Below are 27,138 nucleotides of genomic sequence, written 5' to 3' on the forward strand. Positions count from 1 at the left end.
GATATCAATATCATATACACTCTCTTGCATTCATCTCCTCACGAGATTCTGGTTCTGTTTTCGCCACCCCACCATTCCCCAACTCGCTCCGAGTTGACTCACTCCTTTCCCTTTCGGGATCAACCGTCACCGTCACCGCCACCGTGCTCCGTCGTCAGTGCGACCTCCTCCACCCTTCTCCTTCAATGCAAAGCTCGCCGTCTATTCTCGCCGGAACAACCTCCTCCTCTTCCTCCTTCCCCTTTGGACTTTGACTTTTGCTTTCTCGCGAATCCGATGGGTCCCTTTCGCTTCCTCTTGCTCTTCGCCGCCCTCTGCTCCCTCCTCCGCCCCCTCGCCGCCACCGACGGCGACGCCGATCCACTTTACGTGTTAGTCTCTCTCTCTCTCTGGGATATTGGTTAGAGAATCCCAGATTTGAAATTTTCAATCTAAACGCTTGATTAGGTTTTGGGGTCGTGTAGAAATCTGGGTGTGGTGTTTTAATGTTATGGGTATGGTAAAAATTGGAACTTGGAATTTTGCTGTCTATATTGTTTTGGAAAATGTTTGATGGACATAGTGGGTGGCTACACTTTGAGAAAGAAATAGAAGAGAGAGAAGTGACAATTACTACTATGACGTCACAAGAAAGGAGAGATAGAGAGAAACAAGGAGTATTTGCAGTGTTGGGGTGTCCCAGAATTGGTACTTTTCTTTTGGCTTGTAAATGTTTTAGGTTGGACGTGGAAATTTTTAAGTGTTATTTGTGTATTATGTGGTTGGTTTTGGTTGATTCTAGGATTCTGGGTGAGGTGAAATGAATAATGATGCATTTCATTTTTTTTCTTTTTAATGGTTTGGTGTCAATTTTCAAGCATGGAGTGTGTGTGTGATTAGACTTTTTTTAGATGATGTTGTTTTTTTGTTAGATGATTAGTTTTTTTGGTTGTTTTTCTTGGAGTTTCATTGTTTTATTTAATTGTTTCTGATAATTTTCGGAAGTTCCACTGCTTGCGGGGCAGCAATGGGCAATGTTTTTGTGATGTGTTAGGCTTGGAGTCTGAGTGCTGGATTATTTTCCTTTTTTGGCAAATGCTAGGTAGTGACTTAGGGTGATGAGTAGAAAAATAGAAGTAGAAAGTATTTGGTGAGAAGGCACATCTATCTATTTTAATACAAATGAAAAATATTCGTTTAATACTTTTTTTTGAGTAACTGAAAGCGTTTGACAGGGTGTATTAAATGTTCTTTGACTAATATCCTAATGGAACTTGTTAGTAGAACCATTTCTTTTATTTGTTGAGAATTTTAGATAGTGATATCTGTGTTCTGTGCTAACCGAGAGATGCCTTATTTTTGTTTGGAACAATTGGTAGTAGTATTATTATAGCACAATGCTAACAAGTGACCTGAAGCACTAGTTAAGTAATCAAGAGCAGAACCGTTTTATAGAAAAGTGTACTACTATTTAATTTTACTAATGCACCCTCACCATAATTTTCAATAAAAACCTTTCTATTTATTGACTTCTTAATCAGTGCCCTTTGAACAGTTGGCAGGAGTTAGTGCCATTAAAATGTCATGATGTCAGTTTAAATGTTTCAAAACTTGTATAATATATATATATATATATATATATATATATATCTTTTTTTTTTTGGTAACCTTGTTTCAAAACTTGTATAATTTGGTTGTACATGTTGCATTGTTCATAATATTAATACTCTTTCTGTCCCATAACAAATTTCATATAATAAGAAAAAATAAATCTTAAAATAAGTGTCATTTAAGCTTTTCGATGTAACATTAATTATTTTTTTCACCATTTATACAATTAGTAATAGTATTCTTTTTAAATGGTGTTATTGTGTTGCATCATTTATAGTAAAGAAGATTAACAATAAGGTTAATTTTGTAAAATTATTATTCCTTTTCATTTATTTATTAATTTTTCTTGGTTTATGTTAAAAAAACCTAGGACAACACTTATTATGAGACAAATTGTATACAATATTGGATATTTGCAATTGAGATGTTCACAAAAATGGTTGGGGTTTTGGAGCATTTATGTTTCATAACAATGTACTTACAACTGTTTAAAGGCATGTTTGGATAAATTTCTCTAGAAGGACATTGGGAAGAAAAATGAAATTAACTTTTTTATTAGTTAAAATCAGCTTATACATAAGTTAATTTGTAGAAATTATGTCATATTAATTTTTGTGAAAACCTTTTTTTTAAACATGCATCTAGAAAAATTAATTTCATTTTTCTTTCTTATTTTCTTCTCCTATAAGTACTTTGTCCAAACAGATCCTAAATGATTACCATGTTTTTGCTTCTCTCACTTTCACTAGTGTAAACAAGTTGAATAGTGATAAGCAATTAAAGTTCAAGTTTGCGTTGTGAAAATAATACTCGTTTCATTTATTTGAACTAGACAAACTTAAAACTTGAGCTTGACTTGGTTAAAAAATGTGAAGCTTGGGCTTAGCTTATTTAACTTGATAGATACTTTTGAGCTAGAAAGTGAGGTAAATTAGTAATAAAGTATAATTTTATATTCATAATGATGACTTAAGATTAAAAATGAAATCCTTGGTGATGAAAATGGTGATTTTTTTTAAAGACAACTTTTGGTCACCTATTTAAAATACTACTCTTTGAAATTGAAATCAGGTAAATGGTATGTGTAAGATAATTATAAACAAAATTATAATCTTTTAAGTAAATATAATAAATAATATTACAAATTTATACACGAATATTAATATAAAAATCAAATGTTGTGTTTGACTCATTTAAATAATCAATCTTGACTATAAAGCTTGGTCTTGTTTGTTTAGCTAAACAAATTTAATGACCAAGCTTCAATAGTTCATAAATAGCTCTTATTGTTCCTAAAGATGCTAGAGGGCAGCTTTCATGTGCACTGTTGTGCTGTAATCGGTTCTTTCTTTTCCTTGGTTAATAAAAAAAACAGCTTAGATTATTCACACCTCTACTTCTACCAAGCATCATATGCCCCTTTATTTCTAAGAAATATTGAGTTATTATTAGAGTGTAAAAGGGTTTAGCTTTAGTGTAAGAGAACAACATTACCAGAGAAACCAAAAAAAATAAAAAATAGAATGAGAACAAGAGAGAAGTAAAAAGAGCTGCTCGATGGTTGGCAGAGTCACTGGAGGGTTGCACAGAGGTTACAGCAATAGTTGCAAGGTAGGAGAGGAGAGAAATGAGGCATGATAGTTATGAACTTTAACATCCCGAAACCCTTATTTTTACCCAAAATTACCTCCATAAAATGCCCTCTAATGTTAACGTTGGAGGGCATTAATATTTTGGACACCATCGATATAGTACCACTATAGTAGAGTGCCACAATGCTGCTGTTTTAGCCGTTATTGCAGCCACTATGGCTGCTATAGTGAAGTGCTGTGTGACACTCTGGCAATGCATATGCTGCTGTAGCACGCTACTGACAACTATGTTTTATTTATATAATAATTAATTTCACATCACAGCTTCATATATCTTGATAAATAAATAAACAAGTTTGAGATCACCACAATACGTAGGCCTGAATACTCTATGGTTATGATGGCTGATCTTTTCTGGCTGATGTTAAGATGTTATTGATAACATTGAAACCATTGTTCCAAAACTAGAAAGAAACAACTTGAATTGAATGAGGATTTTTTGCACTGTCTGAATCTATATTTTAATAATTAGATTGTAGAGGCATTAGTGTCAATGGTTTCATTACTGCTGTTAGAAGCTTGACTTGGGTAGTTGGGTTTCATCATTGTTTACATTTTGCACTAGCTTTTAGTTCAAAACTTTGACCAGTACCACCTTATTCTTTTCTTTTTTTCTTTTTATTTATTTTTTATTTTTTATTTTATTTTTAATAACTACATGTGTTCAGTTTATTCCATTCCCATATTTATGCTTTCTTGAAGGAGTTGGAAAATCTAGTTGTTGACTTTCATGGTTTTTTTAATAATAAAGAAATGGTGAAGCTTAAAATTGTCACTGGTCAGTAGTAAGTAAATAATGAGCAGAATGGTAGATACATAAACTATACCATGTTCTGCAGCTGAATCCAGCATTGACCTCTATGCTAACAAAATTACTGCCGGTATTATGTAGTTTCCATACATATTAAAAGTAGAATAATTATGCTCTATTCTTGTCTGGCCTGCCATATGATAAATTTTGGTTGTGACTTTAATTTCAGAGGTTGTGTGCAGCAGTGTGAGAAAACTGGATGTGTAGGGGATAGATGCTTTCAGCATTGTAAATTCTCATCAGATGGGAAGCCAATTGATGGTCCATGGTACATGCATGAACCCCTCTACTTGAGGTGGAAACAATGGGACTGTCGCACTGACTGTAGGTATTACTGTATGGTAGCTAGAGAGGAAGAAAGAACAAAACTTGGTGATAAGCCTGTCAAGTATCATGGAAAATGGCCATTTCGACGTGTTTGTGGGATTCAGGTTCTTTCTTGAATCTCCTATAAAAGTTTTAAGGTAGTATGCTAAATTGGTTTAGTTTCTGATTGTAATGTGGATATGCTTTATAATTTCAGGAACCGGTGGCTGTTGCTCTGTCTGCCCTCAATCTTGCTATGCAGTTTCATGGTTGGGTATCTTTTTTCATTCTTGTGTACTATAAGTTGCCTTTGAGGCCAGACAAGAAGACTTACTATGAGTACACTGGATTGTGGCATATCTATGGGATTCTATCTATGAATGCATGGTTGTGGAGTGCTGTTTTTCACAGCAGGTAAGTTGTTTGCTTGATGGTTTCCTTTTATGGTTTCTGCTGTGTATATAAAATTATAAAGCAGTGTTGAAGTACTAACCCTCAATTCAGTATTGATTTTCTTATAAATATTAGGTTTTTATGCTACAATGATCTCAATTCATAAAATATTTATGACTAAACCCTTAATTTAGTCCTTGAAAAAATTGTAAATGTTGGTCACTTGACTTTGCAAAAAGCCATTCACTTCATTCTTTTTCGACATCATTTTTCCATTGACGTCATGGCCTAAAGTGAATTGGCATTTACAAAATTAGGGACTACATTGATTGATGTTTACAGTCTAAGGAATCAATACGGAGGACTACTAAAATGTATGTGGTGTCACAAGACTTTTATATAAAATAGATATATATAAAATAGGGTTGACTTATTCTGAATACAGTGTACAATAACACTGCCTGGAACCATTAACTGATTTCATTCAACAGATAGAAGAAAAAATAGATTCTGATCTGATATCTTCAGCATTAATAGACTTTACTCTTATTTTGTTCAGATATTTATTACTATCCTGATCCTAATTATAAACAACACAGGACAAATCATGAAGACCAACAAAAATAATTAAGTTGGTTGTTTTAGTTAATCCTGTCATAAATTCCAATTTTATTCCAAAGATATAGGCAATAGAGTTAGCAAGAAATTAAGGGCTATAAAAAAATTTATCCTTGTTTAAAAACTAATGATTGTTGCTTATAATTAGGATCAAAGAAAAATCTAATTTGTTACTTATAATTGGGACCAATAGTTAGGACCAGATGTAGTAGTTTATAATGATGAGGAGAGGACGTTGTGTAATTATAAGTTAACTTTTTCGTTTTTATTTCAACCTTAATTATCTGTAGAGCCGTGGAATTAACAGAGAAGCTGGATTTTTCTTCTGCTGTGGCCTTACTTGGATTCACCCTCATTCTAGCAATACTGCGAGCTTTTAACGTGAGGGATGAGGCTACACGAGTCATGATTTCTGCTCCCTTGATTGCATTTGTGACAACTCATATCATGTATCTGAATTTCTACGAACTTGCTTATGGTAATCTTTTATCTTTAAAATAAGTGTTCTGGTCATCTTATAGTATTTATGTTCCCAACAAGAGTCATGTTCATGCTTCCTTGATTTATTTTGTGACAACTTGTGTCCTTAATCCTAATTTCATAATGTTTTTGTTAACCATGCTGGAAAAAGATAGAAGCTGCATTTCCTTGTTGCATACATTTACTCAAAATTAGGTCCACAAAAATGATGCTGTGTCTTTGTGGTGCAAGCCGATGCGTTGACTTTTTGTTTTCCAGGTATGAACAGGATAGTTTGCATGGGAATGGTTATTGTCCAGCTTCTTATTTGGGCCATTTGGGCCAGTGCTTCAAACCATCCAGCGCGATGGAAGTTATGGGCAGTAGTGGTTGGAGGAGGCTTAGCTATGGTGTTGGAGACATATGACTTCCCACCTTACATGGGATATGTGGATGCTCATGCTCTATGGCATGCAACAAGAATTCCTATCACATTTTTTTGGTGGAGTTTTATAAGGGATGATGCAGAGTTTAGAACCTCAGCTCTGCTTAAGAAGGTAAAATAGTGCTGTTGACACAACTGATCAGATGCAGGACATGTCATATGCTGCTGCTTAGTGCTTACTTTGATTTTTGTACATCAGAACTTTTTTATTTTCCTCGTGTAGGCATTTATTTGAAATGCTGCTTAACACGATGGTTTCTGTGTTTTTTGATTTTGTAACCTTTTGTGTTCCTCATCATGTATGAGGCATACTTTCTTAGTGAAATTTTAATTGCAATGCCTTATACGTTGGTAATGCTTTTTATAGTACTTTTGTTTTCCTTTTCTTGTATGCTATAAAAGTAGAGTTGAAAATGAGCTCAGTTCAGTTTTGTTAAACTTTATAATATTTGACTTAGTTCAAAATATGGCATGAGTTTGACATAAATTTTTTTGACTTGGTTCAAATTCGCCAATAGAATGGTTTTGTTTGTTAACTTGAATTATATGAACTAAAAATCATTTTTTTTTGAATCTTATGTATTTCAAAATTTCAATTTATTAATAGATTTTAGATAAATGATTGTTTAACTATTTTAAAAAAGACAAAATGTAACTTGTTTTAGTAGTTTTTGCAAGGTTATAAGGTATTTTGTTGGTTTTTGAATATATAAAAAAATCAATTCATGTTAATCAAGAAAGGTTGTTTACATTATTTAATTTTGTTAATTCCATTTTAAAAATAACATTTTTCTAAACAGTCTTTCCTTGAAACTTGATATCGAGTATAGTAAGAGGCTTTACAAATATAATTTCAATTAAATGAAATAGTATTTTAGAGATAACAACATTAAATAAAGATTGATTTGCTTGTATATGAGACTAATAATTATGAAGTTTTCTTTTTAATTTTTTATTTATTTTCTTATATTCAAAACTCAAAAAAGTATGATCCTAAAGAAAATAATTACATCTACAATTTGCATAAAAAAAAATAACTATATCTTGCATAAAATAAGAGAAAATCTAATTCATAACTATAAAATCCTAAGTTACTTCTTTTATTATTAATAACATATAATTAAGTTTTAAAAGTTCTTTGAAATTTTAATAAACTTGAATTAAATAGAAAGTCAATTATATATTTGTGTCATGAATCAAATGAGTCAAATTATATATAACTCAAGTTCGACTCATTTATTTATTGAATTTAATTTTTAGTTTAAGTTTAGCTTATTAAGTTTATGAACAAAATTCAACAAACTAATTGTTGAATTACAATTTGAGTTATTTTTGAATTAGTTCGATTCGTTGTTAATAATAGTTATAAGACAAATTTTATTTGTATTTGAAAGGCAAATTTTATTTTCGTCGTATCTGAGATATTACTTTATTGGTGAATGAGTTTAAGGTGTACTGTTTTTATTTATAAAAAAAATTAAATATATGATTTTTTAATTTTGATTTTTGATTATTAATTCAGTCCTTAAAAGTTATAAAAATCAATCAACAAAATTTATCATAATTGATAGATAATTGATTTTTTTTTTTAAAAAAAAATATAATAACAATTTTTATTAGTAGAAACAATAATCACTTAGGTGATCTCTATATTACAAAGGGAATTATTCTCCAACCATTGTTTAGAGAATATTTTTGATATAAAGATCTTTTTTATAATAAAAGTCATGTTTATAATCATTGATAACACTAAAATTTCTTTGTTTTTATTAAATATAGGGACTGGATCAATAATTCTTTTATCAAGATTAAAGTAAAAAGTTTGTAACCCAAAAAAAAAAAGTTATAATAATTTTAAGGTTCAAAATCATTCAAACCTAAAAACTATTTTTAAAGTGTACGTTAAACTGGTGAAATTAAAAAGAAAAAGTGTTGATCCCATTCTACATCTTTTGCCAATTTTAATTGAAACTAACAAGTCAAACTTTTAATTGATTGGGTTATAGTATTACTTGAAGGGCAAGGAAATATTTAAATACATAGAGAAAACGACACAATATTATCATACTATCAAAAGGAGCGTTTCACGAACCAAAAAAAAAAAAAATCAAAAGGAGCGTTTTCTGAGTCATAACGCATTCTCTTATTGTTAGATGAACTTTGTTGAAAATTAAGAAAGTCTTGTTCAATATGAAGCGAGAATCACCTTATTCAGTATTCCTCGTTTTTCTCGAGCTATAAAAACAGTCTCACTTGGTAACTACAGTTATCATTGGTATATTTGCCTCGCACACTTCATAATTTTGCACGCAGAATCTCAATCTCCTAGAATCTTTGTCAGAGCATAGGAACACTTCATCTTTCACCAACAATGGAAGAAGACCCTGACAAGAAAAAGAAGAGGGAAGATAAGGTCCTTCACAATCTTCATATTCATATTCATCTTCTTGTTGATTTATGCTAGTTTTTGCATATCAAGTATTGGATAGGTTTTCTTAAAAGTACTTCTAAGTGAGAAAAATAAGTAAAAAAATTAAAATAAGTTTCTTCATAAGCTAAATAGTTATGCATGAGTTTAAAATAAGATTTTGGAGAAGTTAACAGAAAAGAACTACTACAAATTAGCTTAAGCATAAACTAATTTTAACTTGTGAAAAAACTTGTTTCATTTAAATTTTTGGAAAAGTTTATCCAAACAACTCTTAGTCATTGTTGTTTGTTGTTTAAATGAATGGACACAAAGTTGCATTTTGTGTTACCATTGAATCTATTGCTTTGTGGCAGGCAAGAGAGAAGCAATTGAAAAAAGAAAAGTTTCTTCTTAAGCAAGCTCAGGTGATTAGAGCTTCTCATCTGCAACAACACTTGATTATTTTTCTTTTTTACTTTTTGTATTATATGAATTTGCATTCAATTGTTTGTTGTTTCATGGAATTTGATATTGTAAAGAATGTTCAGGAACAGGATCGGCACCCGTCTCGTGCCTCAAAAAGGAATGGAAGAAAAAATGTGAAAGGTGGAGTAGAGGATGAGAATCCTGAAGATTGTGTTGATCCTGAGACTCCTTCAGGTGATAAGAAACGTATGTCCTGTCAAATGTCAAAGCAGTACAGTCCAAGTGCTGTGGAGAAATCGTGAGTGCTAATTCTTTCTTTAACTGTTTATGTTCACAGCAATTTGGTTATATTATATGAAAATATGAAATGATTCTTTTAATTGTGTTTGATAAAACTTTAGGTGGTATGAGTGGTGGGAGAAATCAGGGTTCTTTGTGGCAGATGCTAGCAGCACCAAACAACCTTTTGTTATTGTGAGAATTTTGTTGACTTTGCTTTTGTACCTAAGTTACAATCTCAGGGAAACAAAGAATGTTTTGGTTACAATTAGTACTTAACACTTGGTTTTTTGAGTGTGAAATAGCCTTTCTCATGCTTCAATTTGTGGTATAGTTTATGAAGTTTCTGAAAAATCAATGGAATTGTTAGTTTTACTCATTGAAAACAATTTGTATACCATGTGATGAGACAAGATGATAGTGCTTTATGTTCAGGTTTATCCTCCTCCTAATGTGACTGGTGCTCTCCACATAGGTCATGCTCTCACAGCAGCAATACAGGTGCGCACAAATTTTCATTGTTATGTTGTGCAGTTTAGCTGTCAAGATCCAAGAATCATTCATCTCGATGTTATTTATTGATTGCAGGACACAATGATTCGTTGGCGAAGAATGTCTGGATACAATGCTTTGTGGGTGCCTGGGATGGACCATGGTGGGATTGCAACACAGGTTGTTTCTGAATTCAACAAATTTCACTTTTCTAGCTTTTTTCTGATTTGCCAATAACTAATCTAGCAACCTGATTGACAACTTTTAATGAAGTTTCCCTTTCTAATCATATTTTTTCTTATTCACAAGACTCGAACTTAAAACTTTGTTTAAGGAGATCAAGTCCAATATATTACACCGACATACGACTTGTTGGACGTTGGTCTTGTGCATTATTCATTTGTATTATTGTATATAGACATTCAATTTTGTCAATGTTTTTTTGATAATTTTTATTTTATTTCACTCAAAAACCACTTTATTACTCTCTCATTTGTTGTTTTCAGCGTATCTTTTATGTATAAGATGATTTTGATTATGATTGTCATAGAACAGGTAGTTGTGGAGAAAAAGATAATGCGTGAAAAACAATTAACCAGGCATGATCTTGGCCGTGAGAGATTTATATCTGAGGTATGTTTTGTGGAATGATCTTTGAAGTCAATGGTCCTTACTAACTTGATATATTCTATTTGTTTGTTCTTGATCATATAACCTACTTTGGTGATGTTGGTTCAAAAGGTTTGGAAATGGAAACACAAGTATGGGGGCACAATATTACAACAACTACGTCGGTTAGGAACCTCTATGGATTGGTCTCGTGAGGTAAATATATATAAGTTATAACTTCTTTAGTGTTTAGTCCAATGTCACAGCTCTCTCTCTTGATAAAAAGAAGAATTCATTGTCCGAAAAGAATGCAAAACAAGAGGATCATGAATTCTCCTAAGGTTACTTGGACACTATAGAGGTAAAAAGAAAATACATCAGCTCTAAAGAGCAATGCAATTTCTTTGCACATGCAGTCTAGAAACATCCTAATAAACTCTTTATGAGCATATAACCCTCGAGGAAGCTAAGAAAATAAGCCTTCACAATAGAAATAGATCTTTTTCTCATGTTCACTGACATAATGTGATGTTCGGTTTTCATATTCGTCTGTGCCTGAATGCTATCCATTCCAGTGTTTCACAATGGATGACAGAAGATCTAACGCTGTGACAGAAGCTTTTGTGAGGCTATACAAGCATGGCCTTATCTACAGGTGAGGTGATTGTTTACGGAATCACAATATATGTTGTCATTTTGAGATGCTTTTATCTTAACTCTTGAATTAGGGGTTCTTCATTAATGCCGATTTCAACTTTTTTGAATTCAGAAAGATCATGATTATATCGTATCAAGATTCAAGACATGTGGTATTAGTTAAGTTGGAAACCAAATAGAAAGCTTTCAAAAATTGGCAATAGAGAAAATAGGTTATGTACTAAAAAAATGTAAAGTAGTTTTACACTTTCATCTAATCACAGATCTCTTATGTATAGTAAGTTTTTTGATTTTTATAATATATAACTAAAAAGTTATATAAACGGTGATTTTAGATTAGTTGAAACTACTAACAATATGATTTACACAAAGCTAAATTTTTGTTAGACTATGACATCGACGTGACTTCTCCCAAATATTTAAACAATTCTTAAAGTTAAAAAGATGCAAATGATACATGCATTAAGGCAAGCAATTAAGTGACAGATCTTTCAAAGCAGTATTGAAAAAATAACAGGATGCCTTTGAGAAGTGTTTGCTATGGCACTAGTATTTACACGTTCCCAAATTTGTTGAGGTGTATAAAGCCCCACCGTGCCATTTTAATGATGTCTGCATGTGTTAGACACATCACACATGTTTAGTAATGTTGTGGTTATTTTATGATATTTGTCTGAGAAAATATTTTATGAGGGTTATTTTTATAAGGTTATTGTCTGCTTTGGGCCTAAGCCCTCACGGTTTTGCTTTTGGTCATCACCCAAAAGGCCTCTCAAACATTGAAGTATGTGCGGTTTTTGCTTTTGGTCATCACCCAAAAGGCCTCTCAAACATTGGAGTATGTGTGTGATTTATAAGTTGTTATTTTTTCTCTTATTTTATCGATATGGGACGTGTTTGTATCCCAACAATCCTTCTCTCAAACATGAGACCTAACCTTTCATGCAGCGAAATCTGTAAATCTGTATTTATATATTAGAAGCATATTCCACAATGATGAGATATTGTCCGTTTTGGGCCTAACCTCTCACGATTTTACTTTTGGTCATTACCCAAAAGGCCTCTCTGACATTAGAGTATGTGTGTGCTTTATAAGTTGCTATTTTTTCTCTTATTTTATCGATGTGAGACTTGTTTGTATCCCAACAAGTAAGACACACTGATGATATATTTTTCTATATGCCCAATTAAAAAGTAAATGGCTCGAGCATGGCTACAACATGATAGAACAAAACATAGACACAATGTTACTGTCACCTTTGAATATAGTCAAAGTAGCTGTTCCTAAACTTTAGGCCAAAGTATTTCAATTTTATCTTAGTCAGTTTTTTTTTGTTACTGCAAGTACTATAAATGTATTGCAATTGACAGTCGAATACAGTGAATTCCCAAGATCTATTTCATCCCAATTTATATATTCTTCCTCTTCCAGTATTTTATTTATTTTTCTCCTTTTGCTACTGCCTTTATTCCTTAAAAACAACAATTAGTATCGTGAGTCCTATTCTTACGGACCTATGAAAATGGATGTTGAATCAAATTTCTCACAAGTTGCACCTCCAGTTTTTGATGGAGAAAACTACAATCTCTAGGCTGTCAAAATGGAGGCTTACCTAGAAGCTTTGGATTTGTGGGAAGTCGTGGAAGAGGATTACGAAATACCTCCACTGCTTGAAAACGCTACCATGGCTCAAATAAAGAACCACAAAGAGAAAAAAACCAAGAAGGCAAAGGCAAAGTCATGCCTATTTGTTGGTGTTTCTCAAACCATATTTACTAGGATCATAACCCACAAAAGGCCAAAGTCAATCTAGGATTACTTGAAGGAAGAGTATGCAGGGGATGAGCAGATTCGAGGCATGCAAGTTCTGAGTTTGATGCAGGAATTTGAGCTGCAAAAAATGCAAGAGTCTGAGACGATTAAAAGTTACTCAGATAGACTACTAAGCATTGTTAACAAGGTTAGATTGCTTGGCACTAAATTTTATGATTCTAGAATAGTTGAAAAAATTCTAGTTACAGTGCCTGAGAGATATGAAGCATCAATAACCACATTGGAGAATACAAAGGTGTTGGGATACAAACAAGTCCTACATCGATAAAATAAGACAAAAAATAATAATTTATATAATACAAACATACTTCAATGATCGAAAGGCCTTTTGGGTGATGACCAAAAGCAAGACCGTGAGGGCTTAGGCCCAAAGCGGACAATATCTCATCATTGTGGAATATGCTTGTGTAATAACCTTATAAAAATAATCCACTGGTTGAATGCGGTAACAACCCTCATAACCCTTCATAACTCATAACATATAAACATACTTTAATAATTGAGAGGCCTTTTGGGTGATGACCAAAAGCAAAACCGGGCTAAGGCCCGAAGCGGACAATATCTCATCATTGTGGAGTATGTTTGTGTAATAAACTTATAAAAAAACAACCCTCATAAAATATCCCCTCAGACAAATATCATAAAAATAACCCCAACAAAAGGATCTGTCCAAGATCACTTTGGCAGAAGTTATACACGCCCTACAAGCCCAGGAGCAACGAAGACTCATGAGGAAAGATTATATGGTTGAAGGTGCTTTACAAGCCAAGAGCCAAGAACTTGGAACAAGTAAAAAGAAAAATTTCAAGAAGAATTAGGTGTCAAGCAATGAAAGTCCAGCAAACAACCAAATTAAAGGCAAGGGAGTAAAGAAAAACTATCCACCTTGTCAACATTGTGGTAGAAAAGGTCATCCACCCTTCAAATGTTGGAAAAGACTAGAGGCAAAATGCAGCAAGTGCAACCAGATGGGGCATGAAGCTGTAATTTGTAAAAACAAAAATTACCACGATGAAGGAGCTCAGATTGCCAATCAAGAGGAAGAGGACCAACTATTTGTGGCTACTTGTTTCTTGAGTAGTGAGTCAAATGAAAGTTGGCTAAATTGATAGTGGTTGTACCAACCACATGACCTTTGACAAGGCACTCTTCAAAGATTTGAGGCCAACTAATGTCACTAAAGTCAGAATAGGCAATGGTGATTATATCACAGTCAGAGGAAAAGGAACAGTTGCAATCACAAGCTGTGTAGGCACAAAATTTATTCTTGATGTTCTTTATTCCTCAGCTTGACCAAAACTTATTAAGTGTTGATCAATTGACCGAAAAAGGATTTAAAGTTGTTTTTGAAGACAAATATTGCTTGATTAAAGATGCAATTGGTCAAGATATGTTCAAGGTAAAAATGAAAGGGAAAAGCTTTGCTCTAAATCCAATGGAGGAGCAAGCTGTTTTCTCACTCAAGGAAAATGTCCTAGAAATCTGGCACAAGAGGCTCGTGAATTATCATCACCAAGGGCTGTTGCAGTTAAATGAAAAAGGCCTGGCACTTGATGTTCCTGAGCATGAGGATCGAATTTCAAATTGCAAAGCTTGTCAATTTGGCAAGCAAAACAGAAAACCTTTTTCAAAGACAACATGGAGAGCATCAAGGAAGTTGCAATTAATTCACACAGATGTTGCAGGGCCTCAAAGAACAACTTTATTGAAAGGTAATCTTTATTATGTTCTCTTTATTGATGACTTTACCAGAATGCTTGATCTTTTTCTTCAAGAACAAATCAGAAGTGACTGGAGTTTTTTGGAAGTTCAAAGCCAAGGTTGAGAACAAAAATGGTTTCAAAATTCAGATTGAGGTTAGACAATGGCACTGAATACACATGAAAAATTCAACAAATTTTGTGAGGATTCTGGCATTGAACATCAACTAACCGCTCCCTATACCCCACAACAAAATGGGGTTAATGAGATGAGAAATCGATATATCTTGGAGATGACGAGATGTATGTTGTATGAGAAGAATTTTCCAAAGGAATATTGGGCAGAGGTAGCAAGTACAACTATTTTTCTTCATAATAGACTTCCCACCAAAGCATTGAACAATCAAACACCATTTGAGGTCTAGTATGGTTACAAACCATCTTTGAAATTTCTTAAAATATTTGGTTGTTTGTGCTTTACTCATGTTCCACAAAGCAAGCGAGATAAGTTGGATAAAAGAGCATTACTGGGTATCTTTATAGGCTATAGTACAGTCAGCAAAGCTTATAAAATCTTTCGACCGCAAACCGGAAAAATAGTTATTAGCAGGGATGTTCACTTTGTGGAAGATGAAGAATGGAATTGGGATGATAAAAAGAAGATATATCTGGCCTCTACAGATGTGAAGTTCAAGTCTTCAGCCTCAAACACAAAACGGAATGAAGAAGAAAGCTGGAAAAATGAATTAGTGGATGATATTTCAGTAAGAGATACCAGATTGCTCTCTGAAATTTATGAAAGATGCAATATTTCTGTGTGAACCTGTAGATTATGAAGAAGCAAAGAAAAGTCCAAATTGGATGGCTGCAATAAAGCAGGAGTTGTCAATGATTGAGAAAAACCAACCTGGATTCTTATGGAAAAATCTCAAGGTAGAAAAGTAATTGGGGGTCAAGTGGGTGTATAGAACTACGCTAAATGCTGGCGGTTCTATCAACAAACACAAGGCAAGACTTGTGGTGAAAGGTTATGCACAGATTTTTGGTGTAGACTACTCAGATACGTTTATACCTGTTGCTCGATTGGACACCATCAGTTGTTACTTGCAATAGTTGCTCAAAAGAATTGGAAGGTTTATCAACTTGATGTTAAATCAACTTTTTTAAATGGTTTCTTACAAGAAGAAATCTATGTTGAAAAACCCCAAGGCTTTGTGAAGGAAAGAGAAGATAAGGTTTATCTTCTCAAAAAGGCTTTTTATGGGCTGAAACAAGCCCTAATATCTTGGTACAACAGAATTGATGATCATTTGCTAAACTTGGGATTCATTGTATGTTAAGCATGATAGAGGTGACATTCTTATCATCTCACTCTATGTGGATGACCTCTTTGTAACAAGAGGCAACACAAGGCTTGTAGAGAAGCTTAAGAAAGAAATGATGGAGGTTTTTGAGATGACAAACCTTGGTTTAATGACCTTCTTTCTTGGCATGGAGATCAAACAAGGAGAACATGAAGTCTTCATTTGTCAAAAAAAAATACGCCAAGGAGATTTTGAAGAAGTTCAAACTTGAAGAATGCAAAGAAATGAACACTCCAATGAATCAAAAAGAAAAGTTGTGCAAGGAAGATGGAACCGAGAAGATAGATCAAGCATATTTCAGAAGCATGATTGGGTGTTTGATGTACTTTACAACAACTCGGCCCGACATCTTAAATGTTGTAAGCATTTTATCCCTTTATGCATTTTCCTAGTGAAATGCATCTCAAGGCTGCAAAAAAAGGTGATTAGATATGTCAAAGGCACCTGCAATTTTGGCATCAAGTTCAAGTGGACTGAAGAATTTAAGCTAACAGGTTTCTTAGATAGTGATTGGGGTGACTCAATTGATAATATGAGGAGTACCTCAGGGTATTGTTTTAACTTTGGATCGAGTGTTTTCTCATGGAACTTAAAGAAACAAGAAACTGTTGCGCAATCTACAACAGAAGCTGAGTTTGTTGCTGCTACAGCTGCAGTTAACCAAGCCTTGTGGTTGAGGAAAATTTTAATTGATCTTAACATAGGGAAGAAGGAAAGCACGGAAGTTTTTGTTGACAATCAAGCTGCAATAGCTATTTCTCATAATCCTGTCTTTCATGGGAAAACCAAGCATTTCAACATTAAGTTGTTCTTCTTAAGGGAGGTATAGAGAGATGGAGCTGTTGTCCTTGTTTATTGCAAGACTGAACACCAAGTTGCAGATTTGTTCACCAAGCCACTTCCAGTTAGCAAGTTTGAGTTCTTAAGACAGAAGATTGGAGTTTGCAGTCCCAAAATCAAGGAGGAGTGTTAGATATTTGTTTTTGGAGTGCACGTGGCATCTTTATTTGTTTTAGCTCTTACTGTTTCAGTTGTTGAATAAGTCTTTCTAGTCAAAGTAGCTGTTCCTAAACTTTAGGCCAAAGTATTTCAGTTTTATCTTTGTCAGTTTTTTTGTTACTGCAAGTATTATAAATGTATTGCAATTGGCAGTCGAATAAAGTGAATTCCCACGATCTATTTCATTCCAATTTATATATTCTTCCTCTTCCAGTATTTTATTTATTTCTCTCCTTTTGCTACTTCCTTTATTCCTTAAAAACAAGAAGGGACCTATTAAAAACCAAATTTTCAAGTGAAAACATTTATAGCCAAGCACCTTTTAATGGTTTTTCCTAAGTTGATACAGACAAATGTTAATAAAAGAAATGCTACATGATATCATATATATTCATGAGAATTAAATTAAATTAAAATATATAATGCTGGTTTGAGCTTGACTTGTTGATTAAATTTTGACTATTCCTCAAGCTCTCAACTTCCTATCAATGTTTATATTTCAATTTTCTAGTCTAATGTCTATGCCAATTATGACTCTAAAAGGTTCTTATCTGGAGTAAACTTTGTTATCTATTGCCACTGTTGTAGGGATGTTCGTTTAGTGAATTGGGATTGTGTGTTACGAACAGCAATATCCGATATTGAGGTATGCAATGTGAGTGCTTCAATGTTTTACTTGATGTATTCCATATTTAGTGTAATTACTTGCTGCATGAAGGTGGATTATGTTGAAATCAAAGAAAGGACTCTGCTTAATGTTCCGGGATATGCGAAACCGGTGGAATTTGGGGTGTTAACAAAATTTGCCTACCCTTTGGAAGGGAACCTTGGTGAAATTGTTGTGGCCACAACTAGAATAGAAACTATGCTTGGTGACACTGCTATTGCTATACATCCTAGTGATGACAGATTCTGCCAATTTCATGGGAAATATGCTATTCATCCATTTAATGGCAGAAAGCTTCCTATAATTTGTGATACTATTCTTGTTGATCCAAAGTTTGGGACTGGTGCTGTTAAGGTGACCACCATATATATGACTAAATTTGTAAATTTTGTAGTGTTGAAATTCTTTTTCAAGAGGTTGTACATATCATTGTAATTTACTTTTTCTTATTATTATTATTATTATTATTATTATTTATTCCTTGCAGATTACCCCTGCTCATGACCCCGAAGATTTTGATGTGGGGAAGCGTCACAACCTTGAATTCATCAATATTTTCACTGATGATGGTAAAATAAATAGCAATGGTGGCTTCAAATTTGAGGGCATGCCACGATTTAAAGCTAGAGAAGCAATCATAGAAGTATTGCAGCAGAAGGTATTGGTGCTGTGAATTTAGTTCATAACAAATATTTGGTACTTAGGCAACATGCATGGTGCATGCCACACTTTGTTGGAAATTAATTACTCATGCGTTCATGAAGAATCTGATTTATGTTGCATATAAAGCTCTTTTGACATTGCATTTATATATTTATCAAGTATTGTCTGATTTAGCAAGAGCTTGTTTCTATGATGCTTGTACTAATCTAAATGTTGAAATAAACTATTTTGCGATATTTCTTATTACATTTTGTTTTTTTTTTTCTTTTGTTTAGGGCTTGTACAGAGGTTCTGAAAGCAATGAGATGCGACTTGGTGTATGTTCGAGAAGCAATGATATAGTGGAACCCCTAATAAAGCCGCAGTGGTATGTTATGTCTGAGGATCTGGGAAAGCAGGCTCTTCATGCTTTAGAACGCAAAAAACTAGATATTATACCAAAGCAATTTACAGCTGACTGGAAGAGGTTTGCATATCTCCTATGTTAGTTTTTTTGTTATTTCCTTTTTTATATTACAAGAAGGAAGTACCAGTGTGAAAAGTCCTAGTAGATTTTACCATCTCTGTTATAGTAATATATTACAGATTAAATTATACTTTTATTCTTTTATTTTATTTATTAAATCTATTTTAGTTTTTTATTTATTAAAATGTTTATTTTGATCTTTTATCTTTTATATTTAGATTAATTTGGTAACTCAATTTTAAATTATTTTTTTTTTACTGATTTAAGACGTGAAACCTGTAATAATAGATTTAACTATATAAAAATTATAAAATTTAATTAATGTTTAAATTCATAAGAGTCATAATACAATAAAAATCAAGTAAAAAATATGTCTAATAATCAATTAGAAAATAGTATAAAATTATAGTTTTTTGAAATTTTAATTGTCTTTTGAACTTTTTTTATGTAATTTTCATCATGTTTATAATATTTTTTTATTTGAATTTTAGTTGCGCTCAACAGTTTTTATATAAGTGAATATAATAATATAAATTTCAAGTTTTGAATCATTCAAAAAATAACCCAAAATCATGTTTTAAAATTGAAAACAATTATTGCTTCAAAAGGATTAAATTAGGCCAAATTTAAGAGATAGTTGACTATAATGAACATTTTAAAAAATAAAAGATTAAAATAAATTTAATAAATAAGATAAAGGACCAAAAGTATAGTTTAGCCTATATTATATTATATATGTAAGAAATGCTTTGACTTTTTAGATTGAATTCGGCTACCCTGCTTGGTACAGCTCAACATTGAAGCTGAGGCAAATGAAATCTTGAGGAATATAATGAATTTTGATTAATTGTCATTTCTCACTGATTTCTCACGGTTTTTTCCACAGTAATAAGCATTGGCCAAAGATATAAATCAAATCATTGAATGGAGTATATAGAATACATTGATCTAAGGTTGATTTTTAATTTCATAATATTCTTCATGGTGGGGGCACTTGTGTTATTATGGTGTTCTTAGCATGCACTCTAACTTCTATTGTTTTCATGTGGTTTTGTTCCTCTATTTCTATTTCTATTTTTATTGTTGTGTGGTATAAGCATGTATTGACCAAGATATAACATCTTATAGATGGCTAGGAAATATACATGATTGGTGCATTTCGCGGCAGCTATGGTGGGGTCACCAAATACCTGCATGGTATGTCATGTTAGAGGATGACACTCTTCAGGAATATGGTGCTTATGAAGATCATTGGATAGTGGCAAGAAATGAAAAGGAGGCTCAAGAGGAGGCTAGCCTAAGGTATAATGGAAAGAAGTTTCACTTGAGGCAGGATCCTGATGTACTTGATACATGGTTTTCTGCTGGTCTGTATCCATTATCTGTATTGGGCTGGCCAGATGTGACAGAAGATCTTAGGGCATTTTATCCAACTTCTGTGTTGGAAACTGGCCATGATATCATCTTCTTTTGGGTTGCTCGGATGGTGATGTTAGGAATGAATCTGGGTGGAGATGTGCCTTTTAGAAAGGTGAGATAACTATTTGGATTAAATATGTTTTGTCAATTTTTACTTTTAGTTTCTAAACAAATTTCTTTATTAGTTTAGTCTATGAACTTTTGCAGATTTTCAATTTTAGTTTATGAACTTTTTCATTTGTTAACATTTTTGGTCCCTTGTGTTAAGATTTTTTGTTCATAAAAAAAAATTATTCGGATTAAATCAAATAAAATTTGTTCAGGAACTAAAAATAAAAATTGGTAAAAGTTCACGGGCTAAAAACATATTTAATCCTAACTATCTTTTGATGATCATTCGTGGATAACATTATTTAATATGCTTACCAAAGCATTTTTGATCATACTGTACCAAGTTTTCAAGCTTGAATGGGTAGGCATTTGTTATTGATTTAAGATGAGGATTTTCTCCTCACTTCTCAGTTGTAGACATTTGTGTTTTGCACGAACTAACTATCTCAAAAGCTTAAGCTGTTAGGTGAAGATACGTAATTAGTTTTATATTGCATCTCTAACATGTCCTATCACACAAAAAACCTTTGTGATTGAAGCTTGTACAATGCACAGGCTCGCCTATCTTATGCTGAAATTTAACATTTTATTAGAAGAACGGAAGCAACAGGAATCAAATTATAAATACTGTCAAAGATGAACGAATGGCTTTCTATTACATCACTATTTATAGGAAAGAAAAAATGAACTCCAAATGGAGGATCTCCTTTGGTAAATAGTGTTGATGTACTATGAAATATGAATTGAGTTCATGCATGCCTAAGAATTTCAGATCTTACAGATGTACTAATAATCTTATGCAGATATATTTGCATCCCATGATTCGGGATGCACATGGCCGAAAGATATCTAAGTCCTTAGGAAACGTTATTGATCCCATTGAAGTGATAAATGGGATATCACTGGAAGGTCTGCATAAGAGGCTAGAGGATAGTAACCTGGACCCCAAAGAACTAACTGTAGCTAGAGCAGGTCAGAAGAAGGACTTTCCAGATGGAATTGATGAATGTGGTGCTGATGCTCTCCGTTTTGCACTGGTCTCATACATGGCTCAGGTGTTATTCTTCTACCAATCCATAAAGAGAAATGTTAACAACTAACTCTCAAATATACTCTTTTATATACATTCTCTTCAATTGGTTAAAATTTATTAAAAATACAAAAATTGATAGGTTCTACACTTTATTTAATGTCTCTCTCCTGATTTTGTAGTTTTTAATCAATAGAGTGAGTGTGTTAAGAAGAATGTATTGCAAGCACTCCTTATCTTTAAATGAAAATTGTTCTTAATTAGCCAAGTTTTGTCATTTTCTCATCAACATTCTTGACTTTTGTCTCAGTCTGACAAAATTAACTTAGACATTAAAAGGGTAGTAGGGTACCGGCAATGGTGTAATAAATTGTGGAATGCAGTGCGGTTTGCTATGACCAAGCTTGGAGATGATTATACTCCACCTGCAAAATTGAATCCAGATGTTCTTCCATTTAGCTGCCAGTGGATACTTTCAGTGTTGAATAAAACCATATCCAAAACTATAAAGGCTCTGGAGTCATTTGAGTTCTCCAATGCTACCAGTGCTGTGTATTCTTGGTGGCAGTATCAATTGTGTGATGTATTTATTGAAGTGGTTAAACCTTATTTTACTGGTAATGATCCCAAGTTTGCTTCTGAAAGAATATTTGCAAAAGACACTTTGTGGTTTTGTCTTGACAACGGCCTGAGGTTGCTTCATCCCTTTATGCCATTTGTCACGGAGGAATTGTGGCAGCGCCTTCCTTCACCGATGGAATGCAAGAGGGAGGAATCTATCATGATAAGCAGTTATCCATCACCTGTCGAGGTTAGTTTGGTCTGACACATTTCCATTCAAATACTAGTCAATTTTCAGCATGCTTTTTGTGTGCATTCTTTTTTATTTACTCATCATTATTTTCTTCTATGATTCTGATTTTTTTTTGTTATTATTTTCTTCTATGATTCTGTTATTATTTATTTTTAAAGGATAATCATCCCCGGTTTTAGCTTTTAATTAATTTGTTTATTTTTAATCATAGTGCTGGAATAATGAAAGGGTGGAGGATGAGATGGCTCTTTTAGAGAGTGCTGTTAAGTCTCTCAGATCACTATCAAATGAAAGACATGAGAGGTATGTGGAAACAGGAGTGCTAGTTGATTTTGCCACTATTTTCCTCTCAACTTCGGTGTTCTTTACTTCTTCTGTATCTCAACTAACACAATTTGAATTAAGTTAACATTGAAACATGTACCTATTTCCTTTCTTATGTATAAGTCAGGAAGAGTTACAACTGCTTAAAAATAATTCTTATTTTGGGGCGGGGAGTGGGTTTGTGGATTGTTATATATAGCACTAAATTGTCAAATGTCAACCAGTTTTTCCACAAATTAGATTGTTATTCAATCTAAGATTCTTTGCTGATTCCGAAGTTGATGCTTATGTTGTTAGGCGACCAGCTATTGCTCTTTGCCAAACACAGATGGTGACAAAGATTATCAACAACTATAAACTAGAGATTGTTACTCTATCAAATCTATCCTCTTTGACTGTAAGTTTCTTAAACTTCTATGATTTTTGTACGCATTCATACATCCCTTATTTTGTTGAGTGATTTTCTGACTCTTTTTCTACACCTAGGTCCTTCTAGGGTAGCATAGCGTAACACTAGTTTACTTGACCAGATTAACATTTTTTTTACTTGTAATGCTGATTATATGGCTTGCAGGTAATCAATGAAAATGATCCTGTTCCATCTGGATATGCCATGTCACTTGTAAATGAAAGCCTTTCTGTTTATGTGGAGCCTCAAGGAAATATTTTTTCAGAAGCAGGGCAAGAACAGATTCAGAAGCACATACAAGAGTTAAGGAAGTAAGTTTACCTTGTTATCCAAGATATTATGATAGAGTAGCATACACACATGCCCTTTGCATTTTCATTTTTTTTATTGTATTTTCTTAATTGAATACTTAAGTAATGCTTACATGGTATATTTTATTGGGGTAAATAAAAAGATTGGATTTTCTTTTGTGAACAATTGGAAGCTTGACATCCCCCATCCTCTTTTGAGTGGCTTTTAATACACATCTTTATCTCTTGAAATATTGGATCTTTGATTATGCAGGCAAATAGAAAGACTAGAGAAGACTATAAACGCTCCAGCGTATGAAGATAAGGTTCCATCGCATATTCAAGATGGAAACAGAAAGAAGCTAGAGTCACTGCTAAAGAAGTTAGATACCTTCAAAATGTAACTCCTGAGAAAGTTGCTGGGCTTATTAACGACTAGCTTCAGATTAAATATTGTGAACTTGATTAATCAAGTTCCTTTCATGGTTCTTTATTGAAGCATTAGAAAGAAAAAGCACATTAGTTTCCCTATGCAGTTTGTATATTTACGGGTTCAATAATTGGCTGTAATACTTACCAATGTACCATTTCTAAATTGCTAAATTAATGCAATCTTTTCTATATCCTTTTTTCCCCCTATGAATCTGTCTGTTGGGCCAGCTTCTTTGCTTTCAGTAATAGAATAATTCCTTCTACTTCCCTTGTTCCTTTTCTCATCACATATTCAAGAAGAAAAAGAAGAAATACAGGGCACAAAACTGAAGGGAAGAATAAGAACAGAGGCAGAGTTCTATTATTTAAACATCAAATTCTTCATATACACGCACGCATCTAAAGCACATTTCACAAAAATCAAAAGGAAACTATTTTTTTTTTTTTGAGAAAAACGTTACCTCCTACTTAATATAAGCAATGCTAGTAACAACAATAACTATATTCTGCATAAAAAGTTGAAATTGCAACCAAGTGTATGATTGATTGCAAAAATGTGGCCTTAGAGAGTACACATGAAATTTGTCTTATTTGAAATACACTCTAAACAGTTTTTATACTGTTATCTAACCATAAATCATCATATATCGGAAAATTATTCATTTTTATAATAATTAAAGTCATATCTAGAGTAAACTTAATTGATTAATAATATAATTTTTTTTATATTATTTCAAAATTAAATTCCAAAGTTTATGTATAATACAGTTTATAAATCCAAAATATTAAAAATATATAGGGGTGTTTATTAAGTAACTTAGAAGGTACAAAATAATTTGGTGCATAATTCTCTTGCTCGTTGCTCCTACATTTTCAAGTTATTAGAATCTTCTCAGAAACGAAACTTATTTCACAACTGGAAACATGGTTTTGGCTGCTTTCTAGAGGGAATGGGTCACAAAACCGTGGCTAAACCGTGGTCAAGTTGGCCACGTGGCTCCACACCGTAAGATAGAAAGTGACTCTTTTGGTTTCTAAAGGAAATATCAAAGACATACTTTCTATTTACATTCAAATCCTCTTCAATTATTGCACCATTATTGCAGGGTCAAGTGTCGATTTCAACATATATACTTAAATATGTGAAGACTTCAAAAAAAGAAAAACTGTTTGAGATGGTTACCAATTTCAAATTGAATAGTTTGACCCAATCCAACTCAAATCATGACAGAAAGTTCTGCTTTATCTACTTCTTTAAAGCTAAACTATTACTATAATCTACTTGAAAAAAGCGTGGTCCTAGTTTGTTGATAGGCTCCTAGTACACTTGGCAAATGTTCTATCTAGTCTAAGGTTCACCCTTCACACACTCAACGTTAACTCACTTTGTTATTATACTTTAACAAACATTAAAAACCAAAACTAGATTCTTCTTTCATTTATTTTATTCATAAATTTGAAGGGATGCACTTGATACCTGATTACTTACTTCCACAAAAAAGGGTTACAAAAGAAAATTATTCCTTCTAGTCCCTTTCAATCTTTCCACCTATAAATAGTATCCGTACTACTAATAAAAATAAACAGTACAGACACTCCACAATCCAAAACTAACAAGAAACAACCAAAACAAAACAAACCAAACACACTACTAAATTGAGAAACTCCATAGTGACACCTCAGCATCTTGAGCCTCCAAGTCAGCATCTTCATACTCATACCCCAAACAGTGCGTTGGAGACATTAGCACCATATTTCTAAGCAACTCAGGCATATCCAACTCTTGCCCTTCCTCTTCATCCATATAAAACATGCCTTGTTGGTCTCTCATTGTCGTTGTTATCGTCGTCATTGATGTTACTTCTACATGCTCTTCCCTCATATCGATACTTTTTAAAGTCTGGTCTATCCTTTTTAAAGTCTGGTCTGGCCTAAAAGCCTCAGCAGCCTGTGCTGCTGCCTTTTGTATATCCTTCGCCTCGGCCGTGGCGGGGACTGGTAACCGCCACGCCGAGTCGGCGAAGTTGAGGCAGGCGCACCGGCCCCTGAGGGCCATCGCCGCCACGTCGTGAGCCCGGGCGGCCATCTCCGGCGTGGGGAAAGTCCCCAACCAAATCCTTGTCTTCTTGTTGGGCTCCCTCACTTCACAAACCCACTTATCAGAGTTTCTCCTCCTGACTCCCCGGTACACCGGGTGGCGCGTCTCCTGGAACTTCTTCCGGCCCGCCCGCTTCTTCGGGTGCCTCACCGCCAACCGCACGTCCTCGCCGGGAAATGCGACGCCGCCGCGAGAGCCCCCGGAGGAAGCATGGTAGCCGTCAGAAGAGTGACTCAAGGTAAACATGTTAGTTAATGCTATGGTGGTGAAGCCAAATTAAGTTAAAAGGGTTTGGCTTGCACTAGAATGATGCAAAGGGTGTTATGATATTGTCTTGTTTTTTGTTGTGGTGATGGTTTGAGTTCTTGTGTTGGAGAGAAGGGAGAGTGAGGTGTGTAATAAATAAAGGGAAGTGAGGGAAGCATATATAGGTTTGATTTTGAGAGAGAAAGACGCCACACGGAGTGTGAGAGTGAGATTTTGAGTTCAGGGTTGTGAGGAGCCAGCTGGGTGGCTAGTTGTGATTGGCTTTTGACTCATTCTGAAAAGGAAAGAGGAAAGTGATGAGAAAAAGAGTGTGTGTGTGTGTGTGAGTGAGTAAGGGACAGAAAGAGGAAGTTAATGTGTCATGTGTGTGTTAGTTGATAGAGTCAAAGGATACTGTGTAGGATTTGGACCAGCAAAATAATAATAAAATAAAAACTTTTTCTCACCCATTTTCACTCCTTTAATTCTGAAATTTGTTCTACAATTTATTATATAAATAATATTATATATATAACAATACTGTAATTTTTTAATATTAATTACAAATTATCGTGTTTGATAAATTCAGTATTTCTAATAATCATTGTATAAAAAGCCATATTAAAATTTCTAATTAATTAATAATATAATTTTTAATACTTTTTTTATAACTATGTTTTTTACGTTAATTTTTTCGATGATTAATTTTTGTCAAAAAATTTGATTATTCACCTTTAATAAGATATTTTTTTAATCATTTTTTAATTTTTAAAATTCAATCAAATTAATTCGAGATCTTATTTAAAAAAATGAAATCAATTTACATTCTACCCACGAGATAGGGATAAAAATAGATTAAAAAAAATATTAAAGATTATTTTAGATCAATCAAAAAGTTAATTTAATTAATTTATTTAATAAAATGAGTCGGATTGTATATGATCAAACCTTGTGAAGAGTTAAAGAATGAAGAAATAAAATAAAAAAAGAAAAAAAAAGCATTAATTAGTGACTTATTAGTATAAAATGTTTATTATACTAAGATTACATGTTGATTAAATTAAATAAAAATTGAAAAGAGTTTGTATTTGCAGGAAAGTGAAAGCATATATGATAAGAGTGTTT

At 33.2% G+C, this 27,138-nt stretch overlaps 3 protein-coding genes across 9 annotated transcripts; 2 read left to right on the forward strand and 1 right to left on the reverse strand.

The window, feature by feature from the left end:
• Positions 1-14: 14 nt before the first annotated feature.
• Positions 15-6,629, forward strand: LOC109790748 (uncharacterized). Of its 2 annotated transcripts, none has more exons than XM_020349962.3 (5): positions 15-371; positions 4,223-4,484; positions 4,577-4,773; positions 5,661-5,848; positions 6,109-6,629. In XM_020349962.3, the coding sequence occupies exons 1-5, from the start codon at positions 277-279 to the stop codon at positions 6,393-6,395; spliced, it is 1,029 nt and encodes a 342-aa protein (XP_020205551.2). In that variant the 5' UTR covers positions 15-276; the 3' UTR covers positions 6,396-6,629. The 2 variants fall into 2 exon arrangements, with proteins under 2 accessions (XP_020205551.2, XP_082931196.1); XM_083075070.1 differs by lacking the exon at positions 15-371 and adding an exon at positions 438-687.
• Positions 6,630-8,361: 1,732 nt separating this feature from the next.
• Positions 8,362-23,876, forward strand: LOC109790743 (valine--tRNA ligase, mitochondrial 1). 6 transcript variants are annotated; one of them, XM_083075077.1, is made up of 21 exons: positions 8,363-8,530; positions 8,616-8,687; positions 9,059-9,109; positions 9,239-9,408; positions 9,512-9,584; positions 9,825-9,890; positions 9,978-10,061; positions 10,437-10,514; positions 10,623-10,706; positions 11,066-11,145; positions 17,633-17,690; positions 17,763-18,065; positions 18,199-18,369; positions 18,650-18,840; positions 19,969-20,371; positions 21,174-21,425; positions 21,711-22,211; positions 22,426-22,517; positions 22,836-22,935; positions 23,113-23,258; positions 23,512-23,876. In XM_083075077.1, exons 2-21 carry the CDS (start codon positions 8,646-8,648, stop codon positions 23,639-23,641), a joined length of 3,075 nt encoding a protein of 1,024 aa, XP_082931203.1. In that variant the 5' UTR covers positions 8,363-8,530; positions 8,616-8,645; the 3' UTR covers positions 23,642-23,876. The 6 variants fall into 6 exon arrangements, with proteins under 6 accessions (XP_029125553.2, XP_082931203.1, XP_029125552.2 ...); XM_020349956.3 differs by having other exon boundaries at positions 8,364-8,530; positions 9,233-9,408; XM_029269720.2 differs by having other exon boundaries at positions 8,362-8,687.
• A 1,202-nt stretch (positions 23,877-25,078) lies between these two features.
• LOC109790745 (dehydration-responsive element-binding protein 1A) lies at positions 25,079-26,184 on the reverse strand. Its single transcript, XM_083075086.1, has one exon. The coding sequence runs from the start codon at positions 26,011-26,013 to the stop codon at positions 25,321-25,323; it is 693 nt and encodes a 230-aa protein (XP_082931212.1). The 5' UTR covers positions 26,014-26,184; the 3' UTR covers positions 25,079-25,320.
• Between the last annotated feature and the right edge of the window lie 954 nt (positions 26,185-27,138).

Source organism: Cajanus cajan, chromosome 1 (assembly GCF_000230855.2).
Source record: "Cajanus cajan strain Asha chromosome 1, NIPB_CcT2T_4, whole genome shotgun sequence".
Lineage (NCBI taxonomy): Eukaryota > Viridiplantae > Streptophyta > Magnoliopsida > Fabales > Fabaceae > Cajanus > Cajanus cajan.

What these genes read in the sequence shown, in the direction of transcription:
- LOC109790743 (XM_029269719.2), top strand. Translation starts at nt 8,646, where the DNA reads ATGGAAGAAGACCCTGACAAGAAAAAGAAGAGGGAAGATAAG. An exon ending in CCAAACAACCTTTTGTTATT is followed by an intron (nt 9,585 to 9,824) that starts GTGAGAATTTTG and finishes CTTTATGTTCAG; the next exon opens with GTTTATCCTCCTCCTAATGT. An exon ending in CAAATCTATCCTCTTTGACT is followed by an intron (nt 22,936 to 23,112) that starts GTAAGTTTCTTA and finishes TATGGCTTGCAG; the next exon opens with GTAATCAATGAAAATGATCC.
- LOC109790745 (XM_083075086.1), bottom strand. Translation starts at nt 26,013, where the DNA reads ATGTTTACCTTGAGTCACTCTTCTGACGGCTACCATGCTTCCTCCGGG.
- LOC109790748 (XM_020349962.3), top strand. Translation starts at nt 277, where the DNA reads ATGGGTCCCTTTCGCTTCCTCTTGCTCTTCGCCGCCCTCTGCTCCCTC. An exon ending in GACGCCGATCCACTTTACGT is followed by an intron (nt 372 to 4,222) that starts GTTAGTCTCTCT and finishes CTTTAATTTCAG; the next exon opens with AGGTTGTGTGCAGCAGTGTG. An exon ending in GACGTGTTTGTGGGATTCAG is followed by an intron (nt 4,485 to 4,576) that starts GTTCTTTCTTGA and finishes TTATAATTTCAG; the next exon opens with GAACCGGTGGCTGTTGCTCT.